At 36.3% G+C, this 15,970-nt stretch overlaps 1 protein-coding gene across 2 annotated transcripts in view; it reads left to right on the top strand.

Moving 5' to 3' along the window:
• Positions 1–5,944: 5,944 nt before the first annotated feature.
• The window catches only part of mdfic (MyoD family inhibitor domain containing), a 78,860-nt gene continuing 68,834 nt past the window's right edge, over positions 5,945–15,970 (top strand). Inside the window, exons 1-2 of one of the 2 annotated variants that reach the window (XM_062064456.1) lie at positions 5,945–6,263; positions 6,386–6,556. In XM_062064456.1, coding sequence (XP_061920440.1) covers positions 6,460–6,556 — 97 coding nt within the window. In that variant the 5' untranslated portion in view covers positions 5,945–6,263; positions 6,386–6,459. The remainder of the gene's footprint in view (positions 6,264–6,385; positions 6,557–15,970) is intronic. The other variant, XM_062064457.1, reaches the window with a different exon arrangement.

The following is a 15,970-nucleotide window of genomic DNA, read 5'->3' as shown; positions in this document are numbered from 1 at the left end:
ACGCTGTGTTGTGTCTGCACTCCCTGTTTTTTACAACGGCGTGTGTTTGTTTGGGCTTGCAAAGGCGGGGTTCCCTTGTCTCGTGCACTCCACACTCCAGCAGCCATGGCGGCGTGCCAAACACTGCGCTTCCCCGCCCGCGTCTTCTGAGATGCTGAGGATGCATCGCCGACACAGACGCTTGACAACGTGTGACAGCCTTGAAGGAGCGGGTGTTTTGTCGCACATGATCACGCGCAAGATAATGTTTGTCAGCAGCGACGGCGCTGTCACCGACCGGGGTTGATTTCACGCCGCCGTCACGCTCACGAGACTCCCTGCGAGTGGTTTGGAGTTCATTTTCCGGGGGTGAACTTTGTACATACCGCCGGGTCAAAATCGTATTACTTCAATTGAATCGGCACCGTGATTTTTGTCATATGGGCCACATCTTTCAAATCCACGGCCACCTGCATAGGTAGCACTGCATGCTGGTTAACTGAGTTCTCGGCTCCAGGGAGTATCTGTATCCAGGTAATTACAGTCTGAGAGGGCGCGGGGGGTCCTCTGTGATTACACACCAGCCCTGTAATGGATTCAACACTCATATACGGGGGAGAGAGGGAGCGTGTGCGGCGCTTCTTACCTTTCCGCGGCCCAGGCGAGGCACGGCTTCGCGGGAGCAGGCATAGGCGGGGCGGGGTTGCAAGGTACATCTGCAAGATGGATTACGTGGGGTTTGCCGAGTTCAACATTGACACAGATTCATCGTAAATCATTATGCCGGGGACCTGGAGTGATTTCTGCATTAGGAACAGAAAATGGAGTTCAAGCAGTCAATGAGGAAGGGCATATTTCACATCAATCACCTCCACACTCTCATGTTACCTAGGCTTAAATCTCACTTACACTGTTACCAGTAGGGTTCAATGGCTATGATGGCAATCAGCAAGACACTGACTGCACTAACAATACCCCACTGACTCCACGGAGGACATTTATTCCCAGTGAATTATACAGGAAATGAATTGGACAGTATTAAGAATTATATTGGATGTTTAGATTGCGGGAAACTTTGGAATTGAGTTGGCCAACTTTTCAAGCTGACCTCTAAACTGGAGGAAGTCTGAGCTCTCTCGCCCGACAAGACATGCTGCACTTCCATTTATCCGAGTTCTACCACTTTAGCACCAATAAAACCATCCCCACGCCACAAAAGTCTCAATACATATTAAATTTAAAGACGCCAATTTATCATTAATAGCTAAATGTGAGTATTATGAGCTCATGTTCATATGTTGGGGATTTGAAAAATGTTGGTTACATATGGGAATAACATAAAAGTTTTAGCTTTGTATAATCTGATGTTGAAACAAGGAACATTTGAATGCAGATTGTACTTGAAACTGTTGCTGGCTTTATTTTACTGGTGTCAACTATAAAAATGTATTACTTTTGTCACTGATCTCAAAACTAACTGTAACATAATAGGGAGACCACTATCTACCATATCATAAAATATCTAAAACATTGGACGTTTGCGCATTAAAAAGGGGAAATAGAAAACCTTTTTAAAACTGTATTTAATTACATTTGTTTCATTTATTGAACAGCCGAACACACATACAGCATATATTGGCAATTTGCAAACAAATCAAGGCACTTCTAACACATTTAAACTTTCAGCCATTCACAGGGTTGAGCGATGAGGCTAAAGTAAGAGACAGTAAAAAAGATTTAAAAATTCAAAATACAAAAAAACCCCCCACTAAACTAAAGAAATAAAAAATACAAACAAATTGAGTTTATCTGAAACAACTTCAATTCTGCCAGTAAGGAAAATAATTTAAGGGTTTTTCTGATTTTAACCATTTTCCAAGATAGTACTAATAATTTAAAATCAATAATCCAATGGGAGACTTTGGATTTCACTTTCAGAAATGGACTTTTATGTATAAAAAATTTAGCTTGCAACATAATATTACTAATTATTTCTAGTTTTCTATCATTCAAAAATTTAAACCACTTTCACCATGTGAGTTGCACTTTCGGAATAATTATTTTTTTAGGACACGCCCACTCACGAGGCAAGTACAATCACGATTTTTAAAAATCATAGTCATCATTACTGATACCCTTATTAATATTAACAAATACAATGGTAAGATAACGGAACACAGTTTTACATATAATAATGTAAAACAAAAACAAAAAACGAAAGTTTACGTACCCAAAACAGGAAGTAAACAGAGAGAAAACGAGCTTTCATTTCCTGGATCTTGTTAGGACGCGCCTAACCACGAAGGAAATACAATCATGATTATTATGATCATTATTATCATCAACATAATTACAGTTTTAATGATAAATATTAGAAAAAACAATGGTAACATGACTGAAATAATTATAACCTATAATGGTAAAACGGAAGTGTACGTATCTAAAACCGGAAGTAAATAGAGAAACTCGATTTCACTTCCTGGATCTTGTTAGGACCCGCCTAACCACGAGGTAATTACAATCATGATTGTTATGATCATTATTATCATCAACATAATTACCGTTTTAATTATTAATATTAGCAAAAACAATGGTAACATGACTGAAGTAATTATAACCTATAATAGTAAAACGGAAGTTTACGTATCTAAAACAGGAAGTAATTCGAGAAACTCGACTTCACTTCCTGGATCTTGTTTGCACATGCAGGATCTGCTGATTCATATATAAATGTAGTTTATTCAAACGTATTCAACCTTAAAAGTATTAAAAATACCTTGAATTGTTGTCCACGTTTGTTTGTATTTTTTATTTATTTAGTTTAGTGTTTTTTTTGTATTTTTTAAATCTTTTTTTTTTCTCATCGCTCAAACCTGTGAACGGCTGCAAAGTTTAAATGTGTTGGAAGTGCCTTAATCATTTCTAGGTTGCTATCACTCAAAAATATACAGAACATTTTAACCAGTTTCACCATATGAGTTGCACTTTCGGGATAATCATTTTTTTAGGAAACGCCCACTCACCAGGTAAATACAATCAGGATTTTTTTTAAATCATAGTCATCTATACTGATAACCTTATTAATATTACCAAATATAATGGTAAGATAATTGAACGCAGTTTTACATATAATACTGTAAAAATAAAAAAACAATCCGAGGTTTACGTATCCAAAATAGGAAGTAAACAGAGAGAAAACGAGATTTCACTTCCTGGATCTTGTTAGGACGCGCCTAACCACGAGGTAAGTACAATCATGATTGTTATGATCATTATTATCATCAACATAATTACCATTTTAATTATTAATATTAGCAAAAACAATGGTAACATGACTGAATTAGTTATAACCTAAACCAGGAGTGTCCAAACTTTTTCCACCGAGGGACGTACACGGAAACATTTAAGCATGCGGGGGCCATTTTGATATTTTTCATTTTCAAACCTTAACAAAATATATGGATTTTTTTTTTTTTAACCTTTAGGGCTCCCGGGGACTATAAAGGGTCTCAGTCATTAAACTGTTAAAAATAAGTCAAATTATTATTATTATTATTTATTTAACGCTCGCAGTAAATCTGAGCTACTGTGTTGAACAATTTCCCTTGTGGATCATTAAAGTTCGTCTAAGTCTAAGTCTATATCAACTTGAGGTTGATATAAAGTAAAAAAAAGGTTTTCTGTCAAAGACAACTTAGTTTTTTATAGTAAAACTGAAATATGCAGTATTTAGTAATTAGAGCCTTAAAAGATCAATAATGCAGGACACCATTGATTTTAAGTCTTTAATATTTTTGAGTAATCACAGTGAAAAGTTAAATAAAATCCTACTAAATATATTTGGGATCCAAAAGGTCCCCCACTCATAAAGTGATACATTTTTATTAGTTTTAAAAAAAAAACTTATAACACTTTAGTTACGAGATCAACTTCAGATATATCTGTCCATTTTACATTGAACTATTATTTTGTTTGTTTTATGCTCTTTTGTCAAATAAAACTTTGATGTTTTTATATGGCAACCACACAATACATGCAATATTTTTTCCACATAAAACATTTTAAAGTGATATTTTTTAAAGGCCTACTGAAATGATTTTTTTTTTATTTAAACGGGGATAGCAGATCCATTCTATGTGTCATACTTGATCATTTTGCGATATTGCCATATGTTTGCTGAAAGGATTTAGTAGAGAACATCGACGATAAAGTTGCAACTTTTGGTCGCTGATAAAAAAAAGCCTTGCCTGTAGCGGAAGTAGCGTGACGTCACAGGTTGAAAGGCTCCTCACATTTCCCCATTGTTTACACCAGCAGCGAGAGCGATTCGGACCGAGAAAGCGACGATTACCCCATTAATTTGAGCCAGGATGAAAGATTCGTGGATTAGGCACGTGAGAGTGAAGGACTAGCGTGCAGTGCAGGACGTATCTTTTTTCCCTATGACCGTAACTTAGGTACAAGCTGGCTCATTGGATTCCACACTCTCTCCTTTTTCTATTGTGGATCACGGATTTGTATTTTAAACCACCTGGGATACTATATCCTCTTGAAAATGAGAGTCGAGAACGCGAAATGGACATTCACAGTGACTTTTATCTCCACGACAATACATTGGCGAAGCACTTTAGCTACGGAGCTAACGTGATAGCATCGGGCTTAACTGCAGATAGAAACAAAATAAATAAATCCCTGACTGGAAGGATAGACAGAAAATCAACAATACTATTAAACCATGGACATGTAAATACACAGTTAATGCTTTCCAGCCTGGCGAAGCTTAACAATGCTGTTGCTAACAAAGCCATTGAAGCTAACTTAGCAACAGGACCTCACAGAGCTATGCTAAAAACATTAGCTATCCACCTACGCCAGCCAGCCCTCATCTGCTCATCAACACCCGTGCTCACTTGCGTTCCAGCGATCGACGGAGCGACGAAGTACTTCACCCGATCATCCGTGCGGTCGGCGGCTAGCGTCGGATAGCGCGTCTGCTATCCAAGTCAAAGTCCTCCTGGTTGTGTTGCTGCAGCCAGCCACCTACAACTTTCTTCTTTGCAGTCTTCATTGTTCATTAAACAAATTGCAAAAGATTCACCAACACAGATGTCCAGAATAAAGTGGAATTTTGAGATGAAAACAGAGCTTTTTGTATTGGATTCAATGGTGTCCGAATACTTCCGTTTCAACCATTGACGTCACACGCATACGTCATCATACATAGACATTTTCAACCGGAAGTTTAGTGGGAAATTTAAAATGTCACTTTATAAGTTAACGCGGCCGTATTGGCATGTGTTGCAATGTTAAGATTTCATCATTGATATATAAACTATCAGACTGCGTGGTCGGTAGTAGTGGCTTTCAGTAGGCCTTTAAGTAATAATTCATTATAACATAGATTTTTAGTCTTTTTTTTTTCCAAAAAAAGAAAAATAAACAAAGAGAAAAGAAAAAAAAACAGCCATGCATGGCAGCTTTGTGTCAACATTGCAACTTTTTCTTGTTAGATTTCACTTTTTTTAAATGTTTTTTTAAATTTTTGCAATATTATAAATTTTGCAATTTTTGCAGAATGTGTGGCGGGCCGGTAAACAATTAGCTGCGGGCCGCACTTTGGACACCCCTGAAACTAAACGGAAGTTTACGTATCTAAAACCGGAAGTAAATAGAGAAACTCGATTTCACTTCCTGGATCTTGTTTCCACATGCAGGATCTGCTGATTGATATATAATTTATATATTATATATTATTATACATATATAATGTATATATTATATATTATTAATTTATATAGAATACGTTTGGATAAACTACATTTATATAATATAAATGTAGTTTATCCAAACGTATTCTATTTAAAAAGTATTTCAAAATACCTTGAATTGTTGTCCACGTTTTTTTTGGTATTGCTAAATTGTGTTGACTTTTAATTTGTTAATTACAAACGCTGTTGTGTGCGGATATGCAGGAACTAGTGTTTATTTACTCGCCTCTCCAGCGTCGGGGGAAGCAGCAACGGGCAGGAAAGAAGCTACGAAGGCATCCGGAAATGATGAAAAAGTTCGCAGCTCTCCTGAGAGAGAGAGAGAAAAAGAAAAGTTTAGAACGTCAGGCATATCTGCGCGAAGTCCAACTTTGGACACCGCAGCCACAGTCACAAACTTTCCTTAAAAAAAAGTTTGTTATTACTCGTTATTTCCGCCTCTTTCCGCCCGGGAGAAAGAGCCAGGAGATGGGAATACGTCAGATTTGAGGCGAAAGAGATGACATGTTTTGAAAGGTAAGTGGCGTCTTTTCTAAACAAGGTTTTCTGCGGGAAGAAAAAGGCAAGACTCGGACATGTTTTCACTGTTACTGCATCTCGGCTTGTTATAACCACTGTGCCGCTCGGTTGTCTCCAAGGCGGATGAGGTGACTTTATCGCCCAGAAAAGGGAGCTTAAACAGCGGCGAGACCCACTTAAGACTGACGGTCTCATGTCCGCGGAGGCCGTCCATCCTCCGGGTGGGCCAGCCGGGGCGGATGGGATCCCACAGCCGGAGACGAGCCCCCTTCTGCTGGACATCAGCCCCGGTAAGGATGTGGAAGTAACAAAACTTACTTATAAAACTTCAACAACAACAAAAAAAAACTATTGTCATTGCATCTGTGCAGTGGTTCTCAAACTTTTTTCAGCAAGTACCACCTCAGTAACTACTTGTATCTCCAAGTACCAGCATAATGACCAACATTAGAATAAAGCCTACTACCATCAATTGATTAACGTGGACCCCGACTTAAACAACTTGAAAAACGTATTCGGGTGTTACCATTTAGTGGGCAATTGTACGGAATATTGATTGAAACTTTTATTAGTAGATTGCACAGTACAGTAGGCTACATATTCCGTACCGTTGAGTTTGAGTTTGAGTTTATTTTATTTGGAACATGCAAGTATACAACATGATACATCACAATTTCCAGTTTCTCTTTCAACATGTTCGAAAAGGAGTAGGAAGAAGCAGAGCTTATTTAATCATACCCCTTTTCTTTTACATAACAGTTGCTAAAACTTTTGTTCACTTCCTGTTCTCAATTTATTCACAATATACTCCATAAGTAATCACAATAACGTTTCTATACTTGACTTAGGTGATCTATGTACATGACCACTAAATGGCAGAGGTGGGTAGAGTAGCCAGAAATTGTACTCAAGTAAGAGTACTGTTACTTTAGAGATTTATTACTCAAGTAAAAGTGAGGAGTAGTCACCCAAATATTTACTTGAGTAAAAGTAAAAAGTATGTTGTGAAAAAACTACACAAGTACTGAGTAACTGATGAGTAACCTGTTCGTTTAATGATGACGGCAACAAATAATGCACAAAAACATAAAAATAGCAATGAGCAAATTCAGAGCCAGGAATATCTCTTAAGCAACTAAAACAATAATATATAGTACATTATAATACATTAACATAAAAAAATTAAGGCAAATTGAGCCACAATAACTTAACAGCACCATAGGCTCAGTAGGCAGAGATTACAAAGGAAAATAACAAGTTAGCCTTTACGCAAACCATACACTGATAGGTGTGGGCTGCACCTGAGAACACACTGTGCACTTCTGATTGGTGTTTGTATGCATGCGTGAGTGTGTGCGTGTGTATCTCTGTCTGTCTATGAGGCTGCAGTGCATTAATAAATGTCCCCACACGATGTACATTTGGCAGTGATTCATAGCAGGGAAGCTAACATCAGCCTACGGTGACAGCCAAAATATCTACTAACATTACTTACCATACTTCCTCAAATTTGACGTTGAGTTCATGTAAGCCAGGGGTGCCCACATTGACTTACACACATCATATATATGTGTATATATATATATATATATATATATATATATATATATATATATATATATATATATATATATATATATATATATATATATATATATATATATATATTTATATATATATATATATTTATATATATACTTTTAACATGTGAACAAAAACAGCAAAATAAATAAATATAAATTATATACTGTATATATAAATGTATGTGTATATATATATATATATATATATATATATATATATATATATACACAGTATATAATTTATATTTATTTATTTTGCCGTTTTTGTTCACATGTTAAAGGTGTTTTAATGAATATACATGCATGTTTAACATATAGATTCCTTTCTTTCATGAAGACAAGAATATAAGTTGGTGTATTACCTGATTCTGATGACTTGCATTGATTGGAATCAGACAGTAGTGCTGATAGCTTCCATGTTTTCAAATGGAGGAGAAAAAAAGGGAAAATATTTTTTTTGTTTTAGTATGTTTTTTTGTTTGAGGACAAACATGACACAAACCTTCCAAATTGTCAGAGAGACCACTGTTTAATATGTTTGTGTGTATTCTTCACTGATGACAGTATTTGGTGAACATCGTTTGGTCCTACTAATTTCGGTTTGTCGAACTCACCATAGTGTGGACTGTGACGCAACAGTGTGTTTACATGTAAAATCTTCCACTCCTTTGTCTCATTTTGTCCACCAAAATGTTCATGCTGTGCGCGAATGCACAAAAGTGCGCTTTGTTGATGTTATTGACTTGTTGGAGTGCTAATCAGGCATATTTGGTCAGACTGCAGGCTAATCAATGCTAACATGCTATTTAGGCTAGCTGTATGTACATATTGCATCATTATGCCTCATTTTTAGTTATATTTGAGCTCATTTAATATCCTTTACTTTTATCCTGTTTGTATATCATTTAGTTTTGCATGTCTCATGACACATTATCTGTATGTAATATTGGCTGCATTTCTGATAGTTGTTTGTGTGCCATGTTGTTCCAGACCACAGCAAACATTACCTAAATCTATTAAAAGAAGACAGCCTGCCGTTTCCTTTAGCTTGGACTCACACATCTATACCTTTGGTCATTAAAAGCCAGTAATTTCCAGGAGTTTTCTCACCTTCTGAGAAGCCTCTGATTTACTAATGTTTCAAATGTTGTAAAAATATGTAGAATAAATATAACATTTCAACATTTCTGTAAACGAAGATTTGCTCCAGCCTGCGACACATAGTTATTTTGATAGTAGGCTAATATAGCTATTATAGACACTTAAATCACGTGTTGCCTTCATTGTAACGGCTTTTGATTTTCTGCGGCTCCAGACAGATTCATTTTTTGTATTTTTGGTCCAATATGGCTCTTTCAATGTTTTGGGTTGTCGACCCCTGGTTTAAACAGTAACACTGTTGTTGAATATAGGAAAATTAAACACTGTACTGTAATCAAGTGATTCTTTGGCTGGATGCAGAATCACTGATCTAGTGAGATGTCCAAATTTGAGCCCTAATGGGACATATTTGTGATATGTATAGTGTGATGTCAAGCCATTTTTATAGGAATTAATTAGTATCTTGCCTCAAACAAACACCTCCCTGAAAAAAAATGTTTTATTTCTCAGCCTTTGCTTGCATTTACGTGTGCAACAACAAGCTGAAGGGTATTTAACATTTAGCTCAGAGGTGTATAAAGTGTGGGCCGGGGCCAATAACACATTTTGCTGGAAAAATATATTGTCACCCAAATTATTGGCGATAAACAAAATTATTGGCAGCATTATTTTGAGACCAAATTAAGCAAAAATGTAATCACAATATAAATGTAAATAAATATATAATGCAATAATTCATTTCAAACACAACAAACCTTTATTTCTAATTAGTATTTTTTACTATTGTGATTGCAAGGTCAACGACTTTTATTTGTCTTAAATGAGTAAACAAACATAAAAATAAAATGACCTCTTAATTCTTGTCAGTGAAATTTGAACTTGAAACAGTTTGGGTAGTTTATTTTGTTGTTGTTTTTTGTTGCCATCACTTTCTAACAATTTCAGCATATTAGTTTGTTCGTCCATGTTGACAGGCTTGTGTCGCTCCTTCGTTTTGAAGCCCTCATTTGCGTTACTTTGCGATGTTACTAGCAAGGATGTGTCCGTGCAAGCTAGCGGTCCAACCTGCGCCCACTGAGACAAAGATTGTGGATGAATGACAAGACGATTCACTGCGTTCATTTGAATTCTGCTATTGGATAAACAATGCACAGAGTGAAACCTCTTGCACCCCGTTTGAAAGGGACAGACCAAGAAAACAAAGCCCTGGCCTCGGGATAGAAGTCGTAACTGATAATGCACACGTGTGGTTGGAGATATTCAGCCCTTTGAGACTTTTGTGATTTAGGGCTATATAAATAAACATTGATTGATTGATTGATTGATTTTAACACCTTAAAGAAGTATCCGTGTTTGTGTAGACATGGTCTAAATCAGCGATCGGCAACCCGACCAGTCGATCTTTTGGGTTGATCGCAAAATTATTAGAAAAATAAATGTGTTAATATGACATCATTGACACCCTCACCCGGAGAGTGGCCAACAGGCATGCATTTTTTACCCCTGAACACGCCTGCACGCCTCACCTCACTCTCTTTAGCCTCTAAGCCACACTCCCCCAAGCACGGCAGCACACTTCACCCGTTAGTTTCGCAAACCCGCACGACATGACGTACACAGAAATCATCGAGCTCCAACAATGCATTAAGGCTGACTGTTGCAACAAATCGGACATTTTAATAGCATCCAACATCAAACATCTCTTCCCTCAACCACGACCATCATCGCTCGCCTGTGACGGGAAGCTAACAAGCCAAATACTAGAGTCCGTGAACATTGTTCCAAAGTACAGATTTTCTGTTGATTTATTGTGAATACATTAGTAAACATTCACATGTGCAAAGGCAGTAATATGTGATAAAATAAGGCGGCCCCTAAAGAAGGACTTCCCCGTTTATTCCCCCTTTATCACACAGGAAAAAACCCGCCAGGTGGAACAGCTGATTTAACTACTTCCGGCGCTGACGTAAGACAGTCATGTGACTCTCGTCCCATATGTGACCATAGGATGAACAAGTATGCTACAGTACTAAGACTATAGTGGCCATAAACAGTTAGCTTCTGCAGCTGGGCTGCCCAAAGTGCGGCACAGGGGCCATCTGTGGTCCGTGACTCGTTTGTCATTGGCCCTCAGCATCATTACAAAAAAAAACATGCATAAAAACTATATATATATATATATATATATATAATAAATAAAGTTGGTATGGTATGGTATGGTATATACAATGTATGTGTGTGTGTGTGCGTATATATATATATATATATATATATATATATATATATATATATATATATATATATATATATATATATCTCCTGATGATTGAGGAAACCCTCATGAAACAGGCCTGTAGAGATGAAATAGTCTTGTGATTTTTTCCCACACATACATATTACGCTCTACCACGGTATCGAGCACTATATATAATTTTTTTGGATAATCTAATTAAGACATATATATATATATATATATATATATATATATATATATATATATATATATATATATATATATATATATATATATATATATATATATATATATATATATATATATATATATATATATATATATATATATATATATATATATATATATATATATATATATATATATATATATATATATATATATATATATATATATATATATATATATATATATATATATATATATATATATATATATATATATATATATATATATATATATACATATACATATATATATATATATATATATATATATATATATATATATATATATATATATATATATATATATATATATATATATATATATATATATATATATATATATATATATATATATATATATATATATATATATATATATATATATATATATATATATATATATATATATATATATATATATATATATATATATATATTATATATATATATATATATATATATATATATATATATATATATATACCGTAATTTCCGGACTATAAGCCGCACCTGACTATAAGCCGCACCAGCTAAATTTAGGGGAAAATACAGATTGCTCCATATATAAGCCGCACCCGACTATAAGCCGCAGGGTTTTGATGTGTAATTACCGTAGTTTTTAGGGGTTCCTGCTACCACGGGGGGGATTGTCGGGACAGAGATGACTGTTTGTGAACGCAAAGCGTCCCATTTATTAACAATAACTCTTTCAATCATTCAATCAAACTTTCACATCTTTGACATGGCGAACTGCATTCGTGCAGAGTACAAATAATACAACGGTGCAAAGTAATACAAAGTGCTCGCCTGTACGTTATCAAAATAACCAGCCTACCGGTATATGAAAAGTCAGTCTTTAATCATTGTGTCATCGTCTTCCTCCTGCGTACTAAAACCACCGAAATCCTCTTCGTCGGTGTCGGAGAAGAACAGGCCGTAAATAAGCCGCACCGTTGTAAAAGCCGCAGGGACCAGAACGAGGGGAAAAAGTAGCGGCTTATAGTCCGGAAATTACGGTATATATATATATATATATATATATATATATATATATATATATGTGTGTGTGCGTGGATATGTGTGTGTGTATATATATATATATTAGGGCTGCAACTAACGATTAATTTGATAATCGATTAATCTGTCGATTATTACTTCGATTAATCGATTAATAATCGGATAAAAGAGACAAACTACATTTCTATCCTTTCCAGTATTTTATTGAAAAAAAACAGCATACTGGCACCATACTTATTTTGATTATTGTTTCTCAGCTGTTTGTACATGTTGCAGTTTATAAATAAAGGTTTATTTAAAAAATAAATAAAAAAATAATATTTTTTTTTTTTCTCACACACACACACACACACACACACACACACACACACACACACACACACACACACACACACACACACACACACACACACACACACACACACACACACACACACACACACACACACACACACACACACACACACACACACACACACACACACACACACACACACACACACACACACACACACACGCAGGAGTAGGTCTTGCTTTAGTTTTTGAATAACATCACATGTTTGCTCAGGAACAAGTCAATGTGTCTGAAAATAACAGATCTTATTCAACCTTACCTCTTTTCCCATGTCTCAGACCGTTGCTGCATTGATTATTGCATTAATATTGTCGTAAAGGCCATGCTTTTGATGTGGTTCTCAATTTGGGTACATAATATACTACTATAGTTACTATTTAAGACTTTCAGAAGCTTTTTTAGCACTATTGAAATGTGGTTTTCCTATTGGTGCATGTTCTCATTGCCCTGTAACATTGACATCATTCATCAAGAATGCATGTCGCCTGTCCGGTCTGGTGTGAGAGGAAACAGCAGGTTGAAGTGCAATGCTCCAGAACCTTTACCTTTTTATAGCTGCACACTTATAGTAGTTATGGAATCCAATACAGGATCCTTGTCAATACGTTTGCTTTTGTATCTCTGGAAGTGACAGTACAATGAATGAATGCAACTTGGATACAATTTGGAGTAGTCAGTGTTTAGCTTCTGTAGCAGTATACATTTTCCATCCACTGAAAAGGACTTAACGCACAGCCATTATTGTTTAAATAGCCGGTTAGTCCACCTCACAGTGAACATGTCCACATTGTGCGAATATTTAGTGTGAGCATCATTGTTATCTAGCAGAGCTGCATAAGTTGTTTACTGGAATCCTTGTCCACTCCTCCATGAAGATGTCACTGGTGGATGTGAGACACCTTGAGTTCAGTCCTTTCTTCTAATTGAAGAGCTCCAAGGGGGCTTCCTCTGCAAGGCAGTTATCTTGGAGTTAGAGTTGGGCGATATATCGATATACTCGATATATCGCGGGTTTGTCTCTGTGCGATATAGAAAATGACTATATTGTGATATTGGAGTATACGTTCTCACACAGTTGCTTTTAGCTGCAGGGCATTAAACTGCATGCGTTTCTCACTCTTTCCTGTCTCTCCTTCTCACAGAGACTTTAAAACAAGCGCACCTTCTTACATACGTCACATACTGTCACGTGAGCAACGTCACACGCTCCCGCGGAGTGAGAGGTAGCGACGTGGTAACGTTAGCTGTGATGCTAACAGCTAAGGGTGTGGTTTGAGTGGTAATACGAGAGAAAGAAGGTGCAAATCTGGTAACAAATGTAGGAATAATTAATTCCCAAGAAAAACAGCACGGGGTCCATCGTCTGGCGGTGGTTTGGCTTCAAGCGGGAATATGTCTTTACATCATGTCAACATCTCCGTTCGGTGCCACACCAACTAAATGCCGAAGCAACTATTTTCACATTAACACCATAGGACATATACTATTTGATATTCAGCTCATTTTTATGTGATACTTATTGAAATATCTTGTGTGTCATCATGCACAAAAGTGCACTTATAGCTTGTTTTAAAATGTCTCTGACAATCTTGCACTTTCTGTTTTGAAATGACATGAATGTTTGTGCCACTGCTTAATAATAATAATAAATATTAATGGATTAGATTTTATATTGCGCTTTTCTATTGTTAGATACTCAAAGCGCTCACAGAGAAGTGGGAACCCATCATTCATTCACACCTGGTGGTAAGCTACATTCGTAGCCACAGCTGCCCTGGGGTAGACTGACGTCTTAATAACTGTTTAATAAATACAGTTTTGCTAAATTGACTTAGTTGTGATTTCCCTCTCTGCATGAAAGTTTAAAATGAGCATATATTAATGCAGTATGAACAAGAATGTTTTAATGTAGACACATAGAATCATCATACTGCAGTGATTATATGTATCAAGTGTTCATTCAAGGCTAAGGCAAAATATCGAGATATACACTACCGTTCAAAAGTTTGGGGTCACATGTAAATGTCCTTATTTTTGAAGGAAAAGCACTGTACTTTTCAATGAAGATAACTTTAAACTAGTCTTAACTTTAAAGAAATACACTCTATACATTGCTAATGTGGTAAATGACTATTCTAGCTGCAAATGTCTGCTTTTTGGTGCAATATCTCCGTAGGTGTATAGAGGCCCATTTCCAGCAACTATCACTCCAGTGTTCTAATGGTACAATGTGTTTGCTCATTGGCTCAGAAGGCTAATTGATGATTAGAAAACCCTTGTGCAATCATGTTCACACATCTGAAAACACTTTAGCTCCTTACAGAAGCTACAAAACTGACCTTCCTTTGAGCAGATTGAGTTTCTGGAGCATCACATTTGTGGGGTCGATTAAACGCTCAAAATGGCCAGAAAAAGAGAACTTTCATCTGAAACTCCACAGTCTATTCTTGTTCTTAGAAATGAAGGCTATTCTACTAAATTGTTTGGGTGACCCCAAACTTTTGAACGGTAGTGTATATCGTGTATCGCGATATGGCCTAAAAATATTGAGATATTAGAAAAAGGCCATATCGCCCAGCCCTAATTCGAGTATACATTCTCACACAGTTGCTTTTAGCTGCAGGCATTACACTACAGGCGTTTCTCACTCTTTCTTGTCTCTCCTTCTCACAGAGACTTAAACAAGCGCACCTTCTTACATACGTCACATACGCTGAGCAGAGAGGTAGCAGCATGGCTAAAGTTAGCTGTGGTGCGAGTGGTAATAGGAGAGAAAGAAGGTGCGAATCTGGTAACAAATGAAGGAAGAATTAATACCATCGTCTGGCGGTGGTTTGGATTCAAGTGGGAATATGTCGAACAGACAACCGTAATTTGTCAAGTGTGGGGCGAAAGCGTTGCTACAAAACGTAGCATTACTGCTAATATGTAGCATCATTTGAAAAATCACCCGCTAGAGAATGAAGAGTGTTTGAAACTCCGCATGTCAACATCTCCATTCGGTGCCACACCAACAAAATGCCGAGGCAACCATTTCCACATCAACACCGTATGAAAAAAACTAGTCAACAACAGAAGGAGATAACGTCCGCCGGAACCTACCACATAGTGAAGGACATACACTATTTGATTTCCTATTATGCAGCTCATTTTTATTTGACAGTTAT

Source organism: Entelurus aequoreus, linkage group LG12 (genome assembly GCF_033978785.1).
Source record: "Entelurus aequoreus isolate RoL-2023_Sb linkage group LG12, RoL_Eaeq_v1.1, whole genome shotgun sequence".
In the NCBI taxonomy this organism is placed as follows: Eukaryota; Metazoa; Chordata; class Actinopteri; order Syngnathiformes; family Syngnathidae; genus Entelurus; species Entelurus aequoreus.
The sequence above is the reverse complement of the archived record's forward strand: the minus strand, read 5'-3'. Positions and strand labels throughout refer to the sequence as shown.